The 20,195-nt window shown below is 64.6% G+C and overlaps 7 protein-coding genes across 7 annotated transcripts in view; 3 read left to right on the plus strand and 4 right to left on the minus strand.

Moving 5' to 3' along the window:
* Window positions 1–20: 20 nt before the first annotated feature.
* On the minus strand, window positions 21–728 carry CHLRE_02g082576v5 (uncharacterized protein). Its single transcript, XM_043059263.1, has one exon. The coding sequence runs from the start codon at window positions 635–637 to the stop codon at window positions 371–373; it is 267 nt and encodes an 88-aa protein (XP_042926897.1). The 5' UTR covers window positions 638–728; the 3' UTR covers window positions 21–370.
* A 430-nt stretch (window positions 729–1,158) lies between these two features.
* On the plus strand, window positions 1,159–5,592 carry CHLRE_02g082600v5 (uncharacterized protein). Its single transcript, XM_043059264.1, has 10 exons — window positions 1,159–1,351; window positions 1,461–1,501; window positions 1,598–1,615; window positions 1,797–2,219; window positions 2,596–2,938; window positions 3,307–3,401; window positions 3,709–3,819; window positions 4,168–4,389; window positions 4,761–4,911; window positions 5,097–5,592. Exons 4-9 carry the CDS (start codon window positions 1,828–1,830, stop codon window positions 4,909–4,911), a joined length of 1,314 nt encoding a protein of 437 aa, XP_042926898.1. The 5' UTR covers window positions 1,159–1,351; window positions 1,461–1,501; window positions 1,598–1,615; window positions 1,797–1,827; the 3' UTR covers window positions 5,097–5,592.
* A 141-nt stretch (window positions 5,593–5,733) lies between these two features.
* CHLRE_02g082651v5 (uncharacterized protein) lies at window positions 5,734–7,778 on the minus strand. The gene is made up of 5 exons (XM_043059265.1): window positions 7,352–7,778; window positions 7,140–7,201; window positions 6,981–7,023; window positions 6,537–6,782; window positions 5,734–6,323 (listed from the first exon to the last, which is right to left on the minus strand). The coding sequence occupies exons 1-5, from the start codon at window positions 7,676–7,678 to the stop codon at window positions 6,027–6,029; spliced, it is 975 nt and encodes a 324-aa protein (XP_042926899.1). The 5' UTR covers window positions 7,679–7,778; the 3' UTR covers window positions 5,734–6,026.
* Window positions 7,779–8,208: 430 nt separating this feature from the next.
* CHLRE_02g082700v5 (uncharacterized protein) lies at window positions 8,209–14,650 on the plus strand. Its single transcript, XM_043059266.1, has 14 exons — window positions 8,209–8,788; window positions 8,964–9,003; window positions 9,223–9,353; window positions 9,472–9,691; window positions 9,852–9,928; window positions 10,255–10,316; window positions 10,648–10,771; window positions 11,118–11,156; window positions 11,817–11,922; window positions 12,127–12,261; window positions 12,600–12,747; window positions 13,132–13,255; window positions 13,465–13,527; window positions 13,954–14,650. The coding sequence occupies exons 1-14, from the start codon at window positions 8,471–8,473 to the stop codon at window positions 14,179–14,181; spliced, it is 1,815 nt and encodes a 604-aa protein (XP_042926900.1). The 5' UTR covers window positions 8,209–8,470; the 3' UTR covers window positions 14,182–14,650.
* A 298-nt stretch (window positions 14,651–14,948) lies between these two features.
* On the plus strand, window positions 14,949–16,172 carry CHLRE_02g082750v5 (uncharacterized protein). The gene is made up of 3 exons (XM_043059267.1): window positions 14,949–15,362; window positions 15,456–15,492; window positions 15,585–16,172. Exons 1-3 carry the CDS (start codon window positions 15,305–15,307, stop codon window positions 15,793–15,795), a joined length of 306 nt encoding a protein of 101 aa, XP_042926901.1. The 5' UTR covers window positions 14,949–15,304; the 3' UTR covers window positions 15,796–16,172.
* A 220-nt stretch (window positions 16,173–16,392) lies between these two features.
* CHLRE_02g082800v5 (uncharacterized protein) lies at window positions 16,393–17,958 on the minus strand. Its single transcript, XM_043059268.1, has 2 exons — window positions 17,709–17,958; window positions 16,393–17,614 (listed from the first exon to the last, which is right to left on the minus strand). Exons 1-2 carry the CDS (start codon window positions 17,928–17,930, stop codon window positions 17,138–17,140), a joined length of 699 nt encoding a protein of 232 aa, XP_042926902.1. The 5' UTR covers window positions 17,931–17,958; the 3' UTR covers window positions 16,393–17,137.
* Window positions 17,959–18,012: 54 nt separating this feature from the next.
* CHLRE_02g082825v5 (uncharacterized protein) overlaps window positions 18,013–20,195 on the minus strand; it is a 59,226-nt gene continuing 57,043 nt past the window's right edge. Inside the window, exons 2-5 of the mRNA XM_043059269.1 lie at window positions 20,043–20,191; window positions 19,417–19,568; window positions 18,996–19,200; window positions 18,013–18,658 (exon numbers count right to left, since the gene is read on the minus strand). Of these exons, the coding sequence (XP_042926903.1) occupies window positions 18,572–18,658; window positions 18,996–19,200; window positions 19,417–19,568; window positions 20,043–20,189 (591 nt within the window). The 5' untranslated portion in view covers window positions 20,190–20,191 and the 3' untranslated portion in view covers window positions 18,013–18,571. The remainder of the gene's footprint in view (window positions 18,659–18,995; window positions 19,201–19,416; window positions 19,569–20,042; window positions 20,192–20,195) is intronic.

The following is a 20,195-nucleotide window of genomic DNA, read 5'->3' on the forward strand; positions in this document are numbered from 1 at the left end:
CCATGTCAAGGCATGACATATGAATGCGGATGTTACAGAGGGGACAGTCCCAGCACCCGAAGACGCGGAGCCATCACATGCTATCAGGGCCCAACATGACTCCACCAACCCCGACTTTGCTGCAAACCCTCCCGCGGGCAAAGTCCGTGTGACTCCGCGCACAGTGAGTCCTAGCAAGCCTCAACCCGCCAGAGCTCCACCGCTGTGCCTCAACGTCACAAGCCTAGGCACAGAAGTGCCGGGGAACGTCTAGGCCGCAGGACACACGCACAGCGCACGCACTAACCAGGGCGCAAGCGTCCAGGTACGAGAACGGTCGCCCACGCGTGCATCCTGCCCACACACAAAGCCACCAACCACGCACAACCTCTCACGGCGAGGGAGACGGGGAATCAGCGTCATACGGCAAGCGCAAAACCATGCCGTCACCAACAGCCCGAGAGATGAAAGGATGCGCAGACGGCACAGTGTCCCAACCCTTCGGCCTGATACCCAAAGTCACAAACGTCTGGAGACGACCCCAGAAGTCAGCTACGACGGCAAGTCCAATGCTCAGCACCCGGGCCGACGGCAGCTTCGCACGCGCCGCCAGCCCGGCCATAACCATACGCTGCCGACCAAAGTCCAGGGCAGACATAGCAGCGAGACACACCACATCCCACACAGGTGGCGCAAGGCCCGCAGGCGGGGGCACCAACCACAATTATTGACGAGTGTTGCGGAACTAATGCGTACGTAGACCACAACTCCTCACAAGAGAGGGCACTTAGAGCATCCTCTGGCACGAAACCCATAGCCATTCCCATGTTTTCCCGCAGGGACAGCGCCACAGTGCAGTCCCAAAACCAGTGACGCCGGTCCCCATCCTGCATGACATATGCCACCAGGCGCAGCACGGGCCACCGTCATGGGCACTGCGGAGACCAAGGTGAAGGCAACGCTCCCTCCAGAGCACCGCTGGCAGGGCTTGCATCTTGGCACCGCTTGCCTCACCAGCTGCCGCGCTGTGGTGGGTCCCGCACCTACTGCACAAGCCCGTCACCCAGCGCTGCACCCTTGCCGCTGCAACCCGCGCACCACTCGGCCAAACACAGCGTACGACAGCATGGTGACTCCGCGCCGGCTTTTCCGGCCGTCGCGCAACAACATTATGGCGATGTACAGCGCTGTGCACAACGCTACTGCATTATTTGCACTTTCATTTGTGCCAACTCCTACAGCGCATAGGTCTTGGACTTGGGCTTGCGGATCCTCCTTGCTATCACCTGGACTAAGCCAATCTTTGTAACTTTCTGTTGAAACACAAAGTTATTAGAGCAGCGTCCATCGCACGGTCATGGGTGACGATGAGGTGCGACACTGCAACAAAGCGGCGCGAAGGCGGTCTCGGTGCACCTCGGTTGCGGCCTCCAGGCCCACGCTCGACATGACATGCTGCATGCTTCATACAATCTTTTCAGGAGCGAGGGAGAAGTCGTAGCCGGAGTCCAGCAAGAGACGGGTGAGCAAAACAGCGGCAAAACGCGGCGTTCGGCAAGTGTCACATGTCACAATAGTTGTACATATGTCTGAAGTCACACACAAAATTACATTGCAGGAAACACCGCCGGTCTAGGTGAGGACTTCCGGCGGGAGTTAGCTGCGCTCTGTCTGGCAATGTTCTTCTCTGGGCCCCTTGGCCTCGGGCGTAATCTATCAGCAAGGCTGATTGTCGGGCGAAGCAACGAGTGCCACCTGCACTCGACCCCAGCACCCAACTCTGGCCGTGCCCCCCACGTGGTTGCGCCCTTCCGCAGGTCTCGCTCGGCGTCCGTGAAAGACTCTCCCATGAGGTCGCGGTCCCGGTCGAGGTCCCGCAGCCGCAGCGACAGTAGGGACCGAAGCCGGAGCCCCAGCAAGAGCCGCTCGCGCTCCCGCAGCCGCTCCCGCAGCCGCAGTCCCCGGGCCCGCTCTCCATCCCGCAGCCCTGTCAAGGAGAAGGCCCGGAGCCGCAGCAAGAGCCCCGCCAAGGGCAAGGGCAAGGGTGGCGGCCGCAGCAGCCGCAGCAAGAGCAAGAGCCGGAGTCGCTCTCCGGATCGGAAGCGCAGCCGCGTGAACGGCGGCAGCAGCCGGCGCAGCCGCAGCCCGGCGCGGCGCGGCCGTCGGACGAGCCGCGACAGGTCGCCGGTGGTGAAGCGCTGGGTCAGCAAATCCAACTCGCCGACACGGCGGCGCAGCAGGTGAGGCTCCGCCGCGATAGGGTTTGCGCTCTGCGCTTGCGCCGGCAGGGTTGCAAGGCGGATGCTGCTGGTGCGGGTGTGGGTGCGGGCGTGTGTGTTGCAGAGCACAAGCATAAGGGTGTGTGTGTGTTCTGGACTGGTGCGGCAGCCTGTACGGGTGTGGAAAGAGGAGGGCCGCCTGCATGACTCGGCAGCACGGCTTCGCCCCCAGGCCGCGCGTGCAGGCAGAGGTGGCTCGTCGAATTGGCATGCGTGCGGCGCGGTGTTGACCGGACAGGCCACACGCGGGGTTGCACAGCCGCATGGGTCACTGCAAATGGGCCAGAACCGTGCGGGCAGGCGCTTATACTGCTGCTATGTCCTCGCTACATTGCAGGTCACGCGACCGCGCGCTGCGGGACCGGTCGGACAGGGACCGGTCGGACAGGGACCGCCGGGACCGGGATCGGGATCGCGAGCGGGAACGTGAGCGCGAGCGGGAGCGCGAACGTGAGCGGGAGCGCGAACGCGAGCGGGAGCGCAGCACACGGGACAAGGACAAGGAGCGCTCAGACCGGGAGCGCTCGGACCGGGACAAAGGCAAAGACAAAGACAGGGAGAAGGACAAGGACAAGGACAAGGAGCGGCGCACGGAGCGGAGCGACCGGGACCGGGAGGGGCGCAGCTCCGGGGCTGCAGCGGTGGCGTCGGGCGAAGAGCACGTGTCCAGCACTGTCAAGGTGCGGGTGCGAGCGGGCGCGTGTGTATGCCAGTGTGCTGGGTAGGGCATGGCAAGGGAACGGGAGTGCGCGTTGTGCGCAACGCTGCATCACCAACGGCCAGCGCGGGGACAATGTTGTGGCGTACAGTCGGGGCATGAGAGATGAACACAGGCACGCGTGCGAAAGGTTCTACTGTGGCGCTTTGCTGCCTTCGCAGCCACAAGTTCGCACTCGCCTCGGTCGCGTTCAACCACGCCATACCGCACAACACGGCTCAGGAATGCTAGGGACACGTCCTCACCCCTCCACCAGCACCGCCACGCACCGACCTCTGACACCACGCCACACCGCTCCCTGCCGCCCCTCCTTCCCTCCCTCCCCCCCAGGACCTCGTTGAGAAGGCTCTGATGGAGCTGACTGAGAAGCAGCGCCTGCCCTGCAATATCTCCATCCTCAACGACTACATGCACCTGCGGGACAGGTGCGCGGCTCTGAGCGGGAGGCACCGGGGTGGGAGGGGGTGGGACAGGCGGGAAGGTGGGCAACGGAGGTTAGGAGGGCGCGTGGGAGTGCCTTATGGTCACCCCCCCCCCAGTGCAACTGCGTACGGTTGAAGAGTAACGGGTCCCGGGTATGCTAGGATGTCGCTTTCTCAGATACGTTAGCACAGCAAGGTGCTGGTGCGGAGCGGACAAACACACTAAGTGACGCACATGGGCGCGCCAGCCGTCAGCCTGAGCCGCTTGGCCCTGTGTTCCGCCCCCTGGGGCACTGTCCCGCCCCCGCAGGCACTTCAGCTACAAGCAGTGCGGCTTCGCCAGCTTCACGCTGTTCTGCAAGTGGTTCGAGAAGGAGGGCTGGCTGTCGGTGGACCAGGAGCGCAGCAGCGTGGTCATCAGGTGGGGCGAGTCGCGCGTGCGAGGAAAGCGCAAGGGAAGGGGGTCGGCATCGTGCGTGTAGCGTGGGCGCGGTGTGTGGATATGTTTACACATGTACGTGTGCTCAAGGAAACATGGTACGGAGACACGCGGGTCATGTGTGTTTGTGGGGGTGGGCGTCCAGGGTGGTGGCAGAGGGTGGTGGGCTACAGGGTCACGGGCTGCAGAGTCCCGTGGATGTCGTTCAGCAGGTCCCGTATCCGGTGAGAGACGGGGTATCTTATGCCCGCAACGCATAGTCACGCCTGACGCACCGCCGCTGCCATGCCGTCTGAGGGCTGCTTGTTCCCCTTTTCCACATTCATGCAGCCGGACCAAGTTTGAGGGCAAGGTGTCCCGCCGCGACCGGAGCAGCCCCGAGCGCCGCTCGTCGCGCGAGCGGGCGCGCAAGCGCGAGGCGCGCCGCGTGAAGCGCGCGCGCGGCGGCGTGCGGGAGCGGGAAAAGCGGGAGCGGCGGGAGCGGGGCGGCAGCGGCCGCGATCGGGGCGACAAGGACGACAAGGAGGATGGCGAGGACCGCGGGCGGAAACGGTGAGGAGAGGTGAAGGGGGCAGGGGCTGCGTGGTGACTGGCAAAGCGCACATTCGTGGCGGTGGGCTGGCAAACGGTGGAATGGGACCTAGGGCTGGGAAAGGGTTATGGATGGCGTGCCTGGAAGGGGTGGTGCGTGCCGGCGGAACTGTTCTGTCGCACACAGTGCGACAGTCGCCGTGTTTAGGAAAGCGCATGACGCGAGCGCGAGTAGGATCAAGTGCACCGCAACGCACTCTACCGGTGCTGGGAGCGGCACGGCGTGCTAGCGGCACACTGCCCTCTCACAACCACGCATACCATCGTGCCGTTGATGCCACCGCTTCTGTCGCCACACATCGATGCCGCTGCCCACCGCTGCGTGCGCGCAGGTCGCGGTCGCACTCCCGCTCGCGTTCCCGCTCCAGTGCGCGCTCGCTCTCTCGATCACCGCGCCGCGAGTCGCCGCCGGCCGCGTCCCCGCGGCGCGACTCCCCCAAACCCAGCAAATCCCCCGCCGGCTCGCCCGGCCGCGACGATTGAGTAGGTCACCAGCATGCGCATGTGCCGGTGCTGTCGCGGCTCCTCAAACGCCCGGCCCTATGTCACCTTGCCCTTGTTGAAAATTCTACAACATGGCTTGGTGTTGCCGAGGGGCTGGCTGCACCAGTGCTGACCGCCCTCTCGCCGCTGCTGTGCATCTGTACCCCGCTCTGCTGCCTGTGCAGGTCACGGCACACGTCCCGCTCGCCACGGCGTCGCGGCGAGGGATCGCCCGATACGGAGCGCTGGCAGCTGGACCCCGCGCCGCCGGTAGTGGTGGTGGCGGCGGCAGCGGCGGCGGAGCCGGCGCCGGCGCGCGTTGAGGATGGGGAGCGGTGGAAGATGGGAGACCTGTGAGCAGCTGCGGGGGTTGTGGTGGCACTGGCATTAGGGCAGATAACTGGTGTGGCGATGTGTTTGTGGGTGGATGGGTGGGTGCGGACCGCTGATGTCCGCCAGCACGCGGCGGCAAGGGGCAGCGAGTAGGCAGGGTGCCAGGAGAGCCGGGGAGGTGGGCGGCTGCAGCTGGAGGCGACGAACATGAGAGGGAGGTGCGCAGTGCGGCGTGGAGTTCCGCAAGCTGAGTGGAGGCAACAGGAAGCAGGGTCTTCGCGGCCTCACCAACCAAGGCGTCAGATCATGCCAATGGATCTGGTCTAGCGTATGTAAGGTTTGCACGCTTTCTTGGTGAAAGTGCCTCCCGCGCGCGGCTCAACAACAAGGCCCGGTGCCCTAACAAGACGGGACACAGACCATATACTGCAGCGCACCTGCGCATAGCTCCGCACTACCGTACAGTCCTTAGCCGACGAGCCAGCAAGTAAAAATGCGACATTACAAGAAGCACCACCACCACATCGGGACTACGCTTTCCTGCCCCTTGCCATGTTCCATCACGAGAAGCACCACCACCACATGATTGCGTTGGTCACAAGTGGGATTTGCTGACTCAGTTCACAAGCCAGTGACGTGGAAAGCGATCAACCTGCTCTGGACCCCAGGGGCGCTCCACCTGCAACGCCGTCGGCCTACTCTAGCTCTAGTAGGCTTGCTCCCATAGGACGCTCCACTCCTCATGTCATCACTCTACATCTCTACTTACAGCATAGGCGACACTACCCGCGGCCAAGCAGCCGCCGCGCCGCCCGGCGTAACTCCACAAGCTCTGCGGCGCTCGGCTCCCCGTTCCGGCCCCGTCGCGCCGCCAGGGCCGCCCACGCCTCCGCCGGTGGCGCCGCCCCCGGGACCCCTGCCAACGTGCCGCCCGCCGCCCCACCCAGGGGCTCCAGATCTGCAGCCGTCGCGGGCTGATGCAGGGGCGGCGGCAGGAGGAGGAAGGCGGACGGGGCAGAGGAAGCTGGGGGCAGGGCCAGAGGCCGCGGCGGGGGCGCCTGAAGCTCCTCAAGCTCAGCCTGGTGCGGTTTGACGGGTGGCGAGCACAGGATGTAGTGGAGCGGTGTGATCGAGTATTCGAGTAGGAACTGGCGGTGTGTCATTGAGGCATCGAGCGCCCCGCCCGCAGGTGCAGTCATCCTCAAGGCACACAACACACACACATATATCCGCCCATTGTGTGTATCTACCGTGTTCCCAGACCACACGCAGCCCGGGCCGGCTCCACGCACCAGCACGAGGTCCACGGCGCCTGTGCTCATGGCGTCCCCCACGAAGTTGGTCGTGGGCCCCACCCGCACCACCTCGTACCCAGGGCCGCTGCTGCTGCCGCGGTAGCCGCCGCCGCCGCCGCCCCCAGCCGCTGCTACAGCCAGCTGTTTGTGTCGCGCGCTGCCACTGCTGATGCCGATGGCGCCGCAGCCAGGGCCGTGGCCAGGGCCGGAGGCGTCGAGCGCCGCCGTGCCCTTGGGGACCACCTGCAAGTGGGCATGTCGGCGTTGCCAGGTTGCTCAGATTCACGTGCATGCGTCAGACTGTCTGGGCATGCATGCGTGCGTGCATTCGGGGGCGTCCGTTCCTCATGGCCGAGGACCTGCGTGTCGACACGCACCCTGGCTGGCCAATCCGTCTTCACCCTTTTGCCCACGCCTGTTGTCCCATTGGAGCTTCCTCACCTTCCTGTACGGCCCGCCGTGTGGATCCTTCGTCCACAGCTCCCTACGGTATGCAGGCGGGAATTGCACACACGGTCGCCCGTGCACCGCCTCGTCCTGCCGCTCGTGCGCTCTAGTGGCATAGCCTGCCCTTCCCATGCAGCCTCTCAGCACACCCGCCTGAAGTGGAAGCGCTCAGCGTCCGCGCGCCTAGCTGCCAGCGCCGCCCGCCGCGCCTCTACCTGCAGAGCAGCAGCACGCCGGTGGCACACGCACTGCGCCCCACCATGTCTCTGTAACATAAGCACACATCCCTGAGGCCATCACCACCGGCTCTTGGCACACCGAAAGGCCTGCGCTGCAGCCCTGCATCACAACCTCGCGCCCCCCACCTCGCCGGCATCCGGCGGCGGCGCGGCCAGCTCCGCCAGAGCCCACGAGGCGCGGGAGCGGCTCAGCGCCAGCTGTCCTTCACCACCATTTGCTTGTCCACCTGTGGCTGCTTGCTCCGCCTGGCCTGCTGTCGCCATCAGGTCCATGCTGTCGCCGTCGTAGGCGCTGCCGCTGTCGCCACTGCCGCTGCCGCTGCCTTGGACCAGGTCGCCCGGGCGGAGGACCACGCAGTCGCTTACAGGTTGAGCCCCAGGCCGCGGACAACAGGCGTCGAGGCTGCAACTATTGAGCTGCTGCAGCTCATTGGCAGATATTTCGCCTGGCATTGGTCTGTGTAAGAGCGGCGGGCGAGGAGGAGGAGAGACCTGGAGTACGCGCTGTTTCTTGGCACGTCCGAACCCTGGTCCCGTCTTGGCAGCGCCCGATCTCACTTCGTGAGGTTACTGCAACTTCTTCTGCAGCGCTTGTGGACATCACATGCTTCTGGCACACGAGCGTATGCAACAGGGGCGTGATGGGACAGGGTAAGGCGCAGGTTAGCGTAGTCCCGTAGGGTGCAGCGCATGCCTGTATGCCTGGAGCGGGCACCGTTCCGCTGCCTCATGCAGTCATGCCTATGCGGCCAGGTAGAGGGCATCTCAGGAGGTCTGTTGCCGGGCTGGAGGGCACAAGGGCGCAGGAAACGGGAAGTGTGCGCGCGGTGACCGGGCAAGGCGGGGCGGGCAGGGGCGGGCTAGGCGGGGTGGCGGGTGTGGTCTTGGGTGTGGTCGTGGACGCTGACACGCACGTACAACCGGACGCACATTGCGTCCCTGCGCTTGTTCACGATTCGCATAGCTCAGCTGATCGTATTATAAGAATGACTGGCAAGCGCTAGGCCGGCGCAGCTTCTAAATAAGCAGGAAACCGAGCATAAGGGCTGACACTTGACGTTGCATAAGATACACGCCAGCGCTGCGTTCAATTTGCCGGTCTGCGGTCAAACTACATATCATTAAAAGGTTATAGGGCCAATAACAGGGGCGCGCTTCAAGCGCCGAGCATTTTTGGTTGATTGGACGCCGATACACCTATCCGGCCTTCAATTGGTCGCATCGAACTTGGGATAGCACGTTGGAATGTCGGGCAGCCAGGGCTCTCGCGGAGTCACGCTGCTGGCTCGTTTCGCGGCGAGCGGTGTTGCATCGGCCACCGTGCGCGCGACAGAATCGGGTCTGCTGGGCTCTGGAGGCCTGCTATCGTCGACGGCGTCTCAGGGCAGCCAGGGCGCCCGAAGCCTACGAGCGCTTTTCCGTGATGCAGCGCACGCAGCGTGCGGCCGCCAACTGTCGACTGCAGCGGCGGCCAGCGCGGCCGGTGCCGGCTCCGGCGCGGGGAAGCGCTGCAGCGGGATGATTTTGAGCACAGGCATCTTGTCCCGTTGCTTGGCAACTACTGTGAGTTTTGGCGGGGAAGTCACGAGAGGGGCTGAGCTAAAGCGCCCGGTGATGGTGGGTAGCAACCGTCATGTCGCAGCGCACGCGCACGTTCAGGACCGTACCACCAACCGGGGCTGTGCCTCGCCGCCGTGACTTGACACGGCCTGCTCTCAACCGACCTTTCTGATTGCAGGCGGAGGCCGGCTCCTCTGCCGCTACTGCTTCTGGGCGAGGTGGGTACGGGCGTCCGGGCTTCACCATACCTGTCGGGATGGTGGTGTGCGGCCGCTCCGCACGATATGCGGATTTGGCAGGATTGCGGATGTCAACACGATTGGCGGGCACGACACCTTCCAAATTGTTTACAAGAAAAGAGAGGCGCGGGGCCATCCAGTGCACGCATGGCACCTCGTCGACGCATGAAACCGCTGGCAACCACTGCCCACCCACAGGCCTGCTTGCGGGCACCCGTGCGGGCGCCTCCTCTGCCGGCGCCGGCACCTCCTCCCGCTGCTCCCTGCCGTCGCGGCTGCTGCTGCTGCCCTCCCGCCTCAAGTCCACTGCGGCTGCTGTGGCTGAGGAGGTGCGTGGCGGTGCTATTGCGTCAATGTCTCTCATCACAGCCACCACAGCGGCTAACACCACACAACTAAGTGTTACCCACCCTGCCAACCGCACCTGCCTCCACCCCACCCCCACAGGCCGCCGCGGCTGCCTCCTCCTCCGCTGCCGCCTCCGCCGCCTCCGCTGCCTCCGCCTACGGCGGCGCGGCGCTGAGCGCGGGCCTGAGTGACGGCGCCCGCCGCGCGCTGGCGGCTTGGCTGGGCGTGTGTGCGGGCTGGGTGTACAGCATGGTGGTGCTGGGCGGCATCACGCGCCTCACCCGCTCCGGCCTGTCCATGACCGAGTGGAAACTGACGGGTGAGCGGAGGAGGGGGAGCGGGGAGGGAAGAGAACGGAGGAGGAGAGGGAGAGGGGAACGGAGGGGAATAGAGCTATGGAAACATGACCGTAACCGTTCCGGATTGCCGTTCCCGTACCCACCTGTCAAGGCCCCACCACTCCTGCTCCGGCCCTGTAGGCGAGCGGCCGCCTGTGACGCAGTCGGACTGGGAGGCGGAGTTCACCAAGTACAAGGCCAGCCCAGAGTACAAGAAGGTGAGGAGTAGGGGTGGCCGGGTGGTTTTAAGGTGCGCGGGACCGAGGGCGGGGAGAAACGGGGGCCGTGGAGCCTTTGCATCAGTCCCGTGAAGCATGCGGGATGGTTGTACGCTCAAGCCCAAGGACAGGCGGGTGAACGGTGGTCGTCTGGCGGTGTTGGGGAAGGGTGCTTGTTTGCCCGACCCAAAGAATTAGGTCTTAAATCGGTACCGGTAGTCAAGATTGCACGTGTGTGGCACGGGTTGGGTGAGCAAAGGGGCGAGAACCGTGTCGCTGGCAAATCAGTGTGCCTTACCATATGTGCGCCGCCATGCGCCACACAGATCCACCGCAGCATGACACTCGAGGAGTTCAAGTTCATCTACTGGATGGAGTACGCGCACCGGTGGGTGTGGGGGGGGGGGGAGGGGGGTTAGTGTGCCCGCCGGCGCTCCCGCGCGGCGTGATGCTCGGCGCTGCCCCGCGGCTGCACAAGCCCTCAACCGTCACTTACCCTCCTCCCAACACAAAAACACACAAATGATCTTGGTTTGGACGTGTGCTGCTTCCCGGTCTGGCCAAGAACAATGGCAAGCAGGGGTTGTCGTGCACGGAGCTATGCATGGCTGCCTTCATGGCAGTACAAACACATATGCGCGCGGCTTTGCTTGCGCTTTCGCGTGCACCCTGTCGACCCTTTCCCCTTGTGCTTTCCCAACACGTTCACACACGTGCAGCATGTGGGGTCGCTTCCTGGGTCTGGCGTTTGCGCTGCCCGCCGCCTACTTCGCGGCGCGGCGCTGGATCAACGGCCCCCTGGCTCGGCGCCTGGGGCTGCTATTCTTCATGGGGGGGACTCAGGTGCGCGCGTGTGGTGCGCGTCCCCTGGGGTGGGGGGCGGGGCCAGCCGTCCATGCAAGACGGGGCGGATGTTGCTTATGCTGCACACGGGAGTATGTGTGTGTGTGATGTGTGTAGGTGTGCTTGTTGAAGGGACCGCTGTGCATGTGGGTACGTGAGGATGAGCTTGTAAAAGCTGGATGGGCGCGAGCATGGGGCCTTGCACTGGGGCACGTGTTTCGTCAAAGGTTATTCGCGAGTGACCATTCGCCTATCCCTCACCTCTCCCTCCACTCCTGGATGTGCTTCCGCCTCCGCTGTCTCATCTCAACCTCCTGTTTTCCTCGCCGCCGCCGCCTCCACACAGGGCTTTGTGGGGTGGTGGATGGTGCGGAGTGGCCTGGAGGTGAGGGGGGGAGGGCCGCGTGACGCGTGGTGGCTGACACGCACGTGTCTCCCCCGAGACAGGCTGGGGGGCTGGGGTGTGCGGGGTCCGACCTTGCCATACGCGCACGTGCGGTTTCCATGCACTGCGTCGTGTTACAATTTGTGAGGGCGGCTCCGCCGCCGGAGAGGGTACCTGCAAGCAGAGAGCTGCGGTCTTCGTGCGGGGTTGGGAGGGCGAGCCCGAACCGCCGCGTAGCCACGCAAAGATAGAGCGTAGCCAGGGACGACGGCGTCAGTACTGACAGAACGAAACTCGCAAAGTAGCGAGCGCGACACAGCGCTCCGCTACTTAACCGGGCCCACCGCCCATGCCGCGCATGGGCCCCAAACAACAAACACACACACGCCACGCCCCTTCGGGGCCCACAACTGTGCACACTCCGAGCGCAGGAAACCTTGGTTTCCGACAACTCGCTGCGCTCGAGCGGAAACCATCAGTATCCCACGTGCAGTCAGTGGTAACCCGCACCCCATCGCTCCAACCACCCGCCCCCACTCCCTGCCACCATTCCGCCCTGCCGCCCTGGGCCCCCCTGGTTTGGTTATGTTCGGGCTGGTATCTTGCAACCCGCCCCTTCACTTCTTCAATAATCATGAATTTCCCCCCGCCCCCCTCCAGGAGCCGGAGCATGAGTGGGCCCAGCCGCGCGTGTCGCCCTACCGCCTGGCCGCCCACCTGGTGTCCGCCTTCGCCATCTACGCCACCCTCACCTGGACCACCCTGGGTGAGAGCGGCGGGGCGTGGGCCGTGCGGGGCAGCACAGCCGCCGCGCATGCACGCTGCGCGACTACCCCGATTGCTTCCTCCGCGTCGCCGTTTCCACGCTGAAAAGACACCGCTTGACTCACACATTCCACTCATTTGCGCGTACCTTGTTAACGTTAAGTTCTGGCCATTTTCCGCCGCATTCCTCGTCTGCCGAGCACAGACCTGATGTACCCGCGCCCCGCCACCGCCGGCGCGCCCGAGTCCCTGCTGCGCTCCACCGCCGGCGCGCGCGGCCGCCTGCTGCCGCTGGCCGCACTCATCGCCGTCACAGCCACCAGCGGCGCCTTCGTGGCGGGTGCGCGCTTGTGTGTGTGTGGGGGGGGATGTGTGTGTGTTGTGTGTGTTGTGTGTGTGTGTGTATGTGTGTGTAGTTGTATCCAATCCTAACCAAATCCAGGGGGCGGGTTGGCCTGGAGCGGACACGCGAACCCACGAGCTGAGGGGCGTGCGGTTGAGTGTTGTATGGGATGACTGCACCCGCGCGGAACGGGGCGGTTGTTTCTCGGGCGTCGCTTCCCCCCCACCACCCACCCACACTCTCCCCACATCTACCCCTCCCCTCGCTCACCCACCCCGCCTCTCACCCCCTACCTCCCGCCTCCCGCCTCCCGCCTCCCCCCCCTCCACCCACAGGCATGGACGCGGGCCACGCCTACAACACCTGGCCTCTCATGTCTGGCCAGCTGGTGCCGCTGCAGGACTACTGCGACTGGGAGCGACTGGGGCTCAGCCCGCTGCGCAACCTGTTCGAGAACACAGCCGCGGTGCAGTTCAACCACAGGTGGGCGGCGCGGCGGCGGGTTTATGTGCCCGAGCCGGCCGGTGGGGGGCCAGGGGGCAGGGGCTAGGGGGCAGGGGGCAGGAAGGGTGTAGAGGGGAGGTTGGTTGTGTGTGGAAAAGGGATTGGGGTCGGGCGTGGCAGGGATTGTCGGCTGTCGGCTAGGTGCTCACTGGCCAGAGTGTGTTTCACGACACGTGCTCACTTGCACAGACCGGTTGAGTGTGTAGTGCTGTGTTGTTGGTAGCTGGGTGCCTGCCAGCAACCCATCAGACTTGCTACACGATACCCTTGCCATGGGCCCCACTGGCACGCATGCTGCCACACGTGTGCCCCGTTGAACCCCCCACCGCACCCCGCCCCACCCCACCCCACCCCCACCCTCAGGACTCTGGCAACGGTGACCCTGGTGTCGGTGCTGGCGGCCTGGGCCACCTACAAGAGGCCTGGGCTGCTGCCGCCGCGCGCCACCGCCTGCCTACACGCCGTGGCAGCAGTCACCGCAGCACAGGTGCGGGCGCCGCCGCCGCCGCCGCTGTATCACGCGCCGCTGCTCAAGAGCAAGCTGCACGCACAGTGGCGCCTTTACCGCACCGTTCTTGGTTGCGTCCTGTTCATGTGCGCTATCGCTGCTGCACCCCCTCATGGGGTCCCCACGGCGTTTCCACACCGCTGCCTGCCTTTCACTGCTGCTGCTGCCCCCCTCCCGCTGCTGCTCAGTTCGCTCTGGGCGTGTGGACGCTGCTGGCGTACGTGCCGGTGCCGCTGGGCAGCGCACACCAGGTGGGGGGGCTGCAAGTGCAAGTGCACGGGCTGGGTGGGTGGGTGGGCTGCAAGGGCTGGGCCTGGGCCCGACCTGGCTGCTGGCGCGGCGCACCCCTCAGCGACCCCCTCGGCACTCGCAGCGCCAGGCCTCTCCGCCCGCACAGAGCTCGGACCAAACCACTGCCGCCGTGCTCTCACCACTCGCCCCTTCTTCCGCATCCTCCTTGCCCTTCTGGGCCTTGTATACCCCTGATTCGGACCCAACTGTCCCCGACATCAACGCCCTGTCGCCCCCCTCCACCCCCCCCGCTGTACCTCTGGACGTCGGCACTTCACTTCATATTTGATACACACCATCCCATGGATGGCTACCCCCCCCCCCCACGCCAAACCCACCCGCGCCTCCATATCCATGCCCATGCCGCCTCCACCACCTCCCCCCAGGCCAACGCGCTGAACCTGTTCACGGCGGCGCTGGCGCTGCTGCACGCCTGCCGCCCGCCCACGCCCGGCGGCCTGCTGGGCGCGGGGCTGGCGCCGCTGGTCACGCCGGCGGCGGTGGCGGCGGTGGGCGCGGTGGGCTACGCCGTCGTCACCTCCAACGGGGCTGTGACCGCGAGCGAGCGCTACACGGGGCCCAGCAACGCACGTCCCGCGGCGGCGGCGGAGTAATGCAGGCGCGGTATCGGGGGTGCCACAGTTACAGGGCGTGCGCGAAGTGTATAGCAGAAAGGCGGAGCGGGTGGGCGGCTTCGGGGCCTGTAGTGCTTCGGTATGCCGCCGTGTTGCGGCGCGGCGTAGGGTGGGTGCGCCATCTCCCGACTGGATGTTCCAGGCCAGGATTTGCCGTGGATGCGTGCCATCTCCACAGACTGCTACTGATGCAGATGCAGTCGGGGCGTTAGTATGCATAACAGCTTGATGCTGGCAACGTAGATGGTGGCCTGTGAGGACTGTAAGAAAGAACGTGCCTCAGGGGCTACGTGCCCGCACAGGGGGTTGCAGGGCCTCCGGATTTCTTAGAAGGATGAGTTGTAAGTTCGCCGCGCCCAGGCCCGGCCGCTGATGTATTGTTGCTCAGGCAATGCCGCTTTCGCTCTGACCTAGTGTACGTGGCCTTTCGTTCGTTGGTATCAAGCACTCCAACAGAAGCGCACAAGCAGCGCCCCCCAATGACAGCTGGCACGGGAGCTGGCACGGGACCAGGTGCCGGACCCTCGGTTCAGCACGCGCAACACCCTCCTCAGTCAGTCCAACCCAGAGCTCCTTAGGCTACAGCTCTATATCACTCTACAGCAGGATTGATAAGTACCAAGGCTACGGCGACAGCACCTGCCCGCTACGTGGCAGCGGCGGTGTCGCGATGGGTGTTGCACCTTCATTTTGGGCGGGACACCGAAGCACGAGTGATTTCGAGTCTGTTATACATTACGAATATTAGAAACTTCAGCGTCGACGTCCACGGTATTATTGATTGTAGTGTTGTGCGCGAACCTGCACCCATTTTCGCGCAAGCGCGCCTTCGCTGGCGCCCCCGAGCCCCCTCCGACCGCACCACTCTGCGCGAGTGATAGCCTACACCTGTCCAAGTAGTTCAGGATGGCCAGTTTCGCCAGCGCGCGTCTGAATTCGGCAATCGTACGCGAGGTACGGCGGGAGATCTGGTCCCCATCGCGACGAACCCATCGCAAGCAAGGGGGTCAAGGACGCAAGAAGCTCTCGTCAGGCTCTGCCGCAGCCCACGCAACGCACTCGCTCCCACCTCTCGCTTTTTCTCTACACCCAAACAAGCGAAATGGCCGCCGTGTGCGTCTCCTCCAAGGCCGTGGCCGTCCGCCCGGCGACCCGCGTGGGTAAGCAGATGTTCTCTGCAAGCGCCCCGACTTAGCACACTGTCCAGCCGCTGCAGCCGCTTATCTGGTCTCTTTGTATTCGATCGCTTGCAGCTTCGCGCCCCGCTGCTCGCATGGTGGTCCGCGCCAGGTGAGCTTGGGTCTCGATGAGCGTCGCGGGGCAGGGTACCGAGTCAGGCCTCTTCGGCTGATCTTCTGACCCAATGTTCCCTCTGCCCGCAGCGCTAAGCCCGCTCAGATCAGCGAGAAGGCCATCGCCGCTGGCGTGAGCGCTGCCGCTGCCGCCTCGCTGGCCCTGGCTCCCATTGCCGAGGCTGCCGTGACCCCCTCTCTGAAGAACTTCCTGGGCTCCCTGATTGCTGGCGCGACCGTCCTGGGCGGCATTGCCCTGGCCATCACCGCCGTGTCGAAGTTCGACAAGACTATCCGCTAAATGTTCGGCTCGCTCGATCATCGTGGACGCGAGTGTTTAGTGCAGCTTTAGATCGGAGGCACGGAGCGCTCTTGCAGCAGCGGTGGCGCTCTGTGGACGTCAGCAGCTGGAGTTCAGCAGCTGATCTAGGAGGTGTTGGCGGAGGAGCGTACGCAAGCATGCTTGCGGGCGAGGGCGGACCGCGCGATGTCGCGCGGGCGTGAGGTCTGTCATCGGATTCGGGCGACGTGGTATCTACTGAGGGGCCGGGTACTCGCGTTGAGGATGTTTTTTGCGTGTGTATCATATGGCCATGCACATTTTTTCCATCGTGTCATCGAGAAGACCAAACAATTTGGCACGGTAAACGTGCTTGGCCGATGTAACTGTTGTGGCCCCTCAATATCATGCTGCTGCGTCCGGTGCCGCTGGGGTGGTTGGTGGGAGAGGGCTCGGGCAGCACGCCACCCCGACCAGGGTACGGACAGGTACGGGTGTCAGCGAGCCGAGGGAGAGGGGTCGGCAAGACCCAGCATCAAGAGCTGGGCTGGAGGCTCACCGTCGCATCTCGCAGCTACCCCTTGGTTGCCTTGTTACGGGGACGAAAGAAGGACCAAAGCAGACAGGTTTCGGTTAGGTACACCCCCCACCTAACGGCTTGGCAGTGCAGCCGTTCCACCTCTCCACCTAAACACCGCAAGACAGCTAGTACGGTCTGCTGAGTCACTCAGTGATGGGACAAAGTCGGTGAAGCAGGGCACCCGTCCATCCACGTCTTTGGTCACTCCGCACACAAGTCACACCAGCTTCACACAGTTCACACAGTTACCGATCTGACTCAGTTGGCCTCGAGCACAGCCTTCCCTTGGTGGTCTGCGTCGCAGCAGACTCGCCTCATGCATGCTGCATTCCCTTGACAGAACACTACCGTACCCATACGTTTGACTAACACGCGACCATGCAACCACCAACGCGCCTGAATTGGCCTTTGCTGAAACCCCTGGCCTGCACCGTGTTGACCAACCTGCCCGAGCTCAAACATCCACGACACAGGCCCGTCCCTGCAACGCCGTCTGTAAGCACGAGTACCTGCTGCCTGCACTGTTCGCCACGACGCTGTCCCCGTGGCCAGATCCATCAAACGAACCGCCCCAGATCTTTTAGCCAGGTCCATAACAATATTGTAGGGCATAGCTGCATGCACAACTGCTATGCTAGTGTCTCCACAGCCATCCACGTCACCATCAAACCACCGCCTTCAGCGTGCTGCACATGTACCAGTCCTTCATTGCGCCGCCCAGCCTAACGCCCGGTAAGGTACAGTCTTCGTTCAATACTTTGTTCAGCACAGCAGCAACTTGGTTTAACGTTTCTTCATCCTGTTGGTGTTGCCCTTCATAGCCGCCGATATCTTGGCCTTGGTGGCGGCGGTGTGCTTCTTGCCCTTCTTGGCCGCCGATATCTTGGCCTTGGTGGCGGCGGTGTGCTTCTTGCCCTTCTTGGCCGCCGACATCTTGGCCTTGGCCGCGGCGGCGGGGGTCAGGGCGCCGCCGTACACGGATGCGACCAGCACGCACGTGGGGGCGGCCACGGGAGCCACGCGATGCTTGTTGGGCGAGGAGCCGGTCGCCGCGTCCATCGAATACGCGGCCTCGTACTCGTACGCCATCTCCTCCTCACCCTTCATCTTCAGGTGGATGCGGCCCGTCTTGCCCGTGCCGCCCACCTTCATCACGTAGCGCAGCTTGTAGCCGGCCATCCCGCGGCGGGAGCCGTCGCCGTGGGGAGCGTGGGAGCCGCCCGTCTTAGTAAAGATGGCGTACATCTTCACGAGTGCGCACTGTGGGTGGGTGGGTGAGCGATCGCAGCGACCCAGCGACCCAGCGAGCGCAGCGACCCAGCGACCCAGCGACCCAGCGAGCGCAGCGACCCACCTTCTTGCCCTTCTGGCGCTTCTTCCTCTCCGCCTTGTTGATGGCGTCTATGATAGCCTTGCGGATGGCCGCAAACGGCCCGCTGTCGTCCGCCGGCACGTCCGCATAAAACCGCGGATTGTTCTTGTTGGCGCGGCCCTTCCAGCTGGCGTCCTGAAGCCACGCCTTCACCGCCTTCGCGTCTAGGGCAGCCAGCTGGTGGCTGTAAGTGCGCAGAGACATGTTTGTAATTGATTGTAATCAGTACCGAGTGGCCGCGCGTTGCTTTGGATAGCGGGACAGTGACGGGTGCGGACCGCATTGCAGTTCCCCACACCCGTCATCAACCGGCTGCCGCACAGCAGCCCAGTCCACGACGCATCACAAAGCTGCCGCGCTCCCGACGGCCAGCCTTCACTGAGCAGTCTCCCAGTGCATCGCCAGCCGCCGGCGCCCAGGGCCGCATTGCCGTCTACGCACAATGCAGACCTCGCACCACAGCGCCGCCACCAATTGCAGGTGGCCCCGGCCCAGGCCCGGACTTGTCCGTGCCCCTATGCGGCCCCCACGACCCCAACCTTCAAGTGCTCCGTGTCGCTGTGACCACCTGCCTCTCCTGCTTCCCACGCCTGCCACTCCATCCCCTGCCTGAGTCTGCTCGTGACCCGTCTTGCCGATCCCCTCATCGTCACGCTTGAGCACCACAGCCCCTCCCAGCCGCCACCACAGTACCCCGCCCCTCGCCAGCACACCCGCCTACTGCTCCGAACTCCCATGCCGGCCCCTCGCAACCTCCTAACGACCCCTCACAACCCCTCACACTGCTTCGAACCCTTCGCACAAAGCGTCAAACACCCTCCCACACTGCCAGCCTGCGCCGCCGTCTAATGCTTCTTGGCGGGCGGCCGGATGACCTCCATGCCGCCCAGGTAGGGCCGCAGCGGCAGCGGCACCACCACACTGCCGTCCTCCTGCAGGGGCGTGGGGGGTGGGGGTGCGTGTGCGGGGGTGAGTAAGGGTGCAGGTGCTGGTAAGGGAGCAAGTGTGGGCAGAGTCGTGCGGGGCCGGGCGGATGTGTTGGCGGTTTGGGGTTGGGGCGGATGTGGGCGTCTGGTGTGGACCGCCACGGGCGTCAGCAGCACGCCGCTGGTCCCGCTACCTCCCTGGCCCCGCCCCAAACCAGCATGCCTCCGTCCTCCCCTCAACTCCCTTCAAACGGAATCTCCCAGGCACTCTCCCCAACAGCAAACCCTCGCGCCAATCCTCCTTACTAGCTCCAACACAACTCGCAAATTTTTAAACACGCACCTGTTGGAAGTTCTCCAGGATGGCCACGATCATGCGCGGCACCGCACACGCCGTGGCGTTGAGCGTGTGCACGAACTCGGTCTTGCCGCCGCTGCCGCCCGCGCCGCCCTTCTTGCCCGCGCCGCCCTTCTTGCCCGCGCCCTTCTTGCCCGCCTCCGCGCCGCCGTCGCTGTCCGAGCCGGCCTCCTTGGCGACTGCCCCCGGCCTGAGGCGAAGACAGCAGCAGCAGATGCAGCGATTGTGTGAGTGCGTGCGTGAGGACTATGAGTCTATGGCGCGCGAAGGCGGGTGGGAGCGCAACCTGAACCTGACCCTGAGACACGGGGATCGGCATAGTTAACGGCAGCCAATCGCGAGAGCCTGCAAGCTGGGGTCACCGCTGGTCACCACCGCGCGCCCGCCCTCCCCGCCCCCGCCTCACCTGTAGCGGATGTTGAGCCGGCGCGACTGGTAGTCGGTGCAGTTGGAGGCGGAGCTGATCTCGCCGTAGCGCTGCAGCCCCGGCATCCAGGCCTCCACGTCGTACTTGCGGAAGGCGGGCGCGCCCAGGTCGCCGCTGGGCATGTCCAACACCTGCAGGCCGGGGGGGGGGAGGTTTGGGGGGGCGTGTGTGGGCGTGTGTGTGGGGCTCATGGATCACAGAATGATCAGCTAGCAATTAGTGCTACGTGCTGAGGGTGGGCAGGCGGAAGGTATGGGGCTTGCTGGCGGCCTGGTCCGTGTGGACTCATTCCGGGTGGCTGTCCCTCCTCCCCCCGGTGCACTGGAGGTCGTGACCTGATCTTCGTAAACCCCGCCAGGGACTGCCAGTTTCCCCTTGCTGCCCCTTTTGTCCCACTCCCCGTCAGTCCTCCTCCTCCTCCCCGTCCGCCGCCCTGCGTCACACAGCATCCCTGGCAATCTCCCCGCCTCCGTGGCGCCCCGCCCAATCGGGCTGCCCCTTCCCCGTTGTTTTGGTTCAGTTCAGGGCTGGTATTTATAACCCCTTGCCCTCCCCCGCCCCGCCAACCCCCCGCCAAACCTCTCCCCCCCCCGCTTCCCCCGCACCTTGAAGTGCAGCCCCAGCTCTGTGAACATGTCGGCCTCAATGTCGATGAGCTCCTGGTGCAGCGCCTCCGACTGCGCCGGGGTGGCCAGCACAAACATCTCCACCTTGGAGAACTGGTGCACGCGGTACAGCCCCTTGCCGGCCATGCCTTT

The sequence above is a fragment of the Chlamydomonas reinhardtii genome, chromosome 2 (assembly GCF_000002595.2).
Source record: "Chlamydomonas reinhardtii strain CC-503 cw92 mt+ chromosome 2, whole genome shotgun sequence".
Classification (NCBI taxonomy): Eukaryota; Viridiplantae; Chlorophyta; class Chlorophyceae; order Chlamydomonadales; family Chlamydomonadaceae; genus Chlamydomonas; species Chlamydomonas reinhardtii.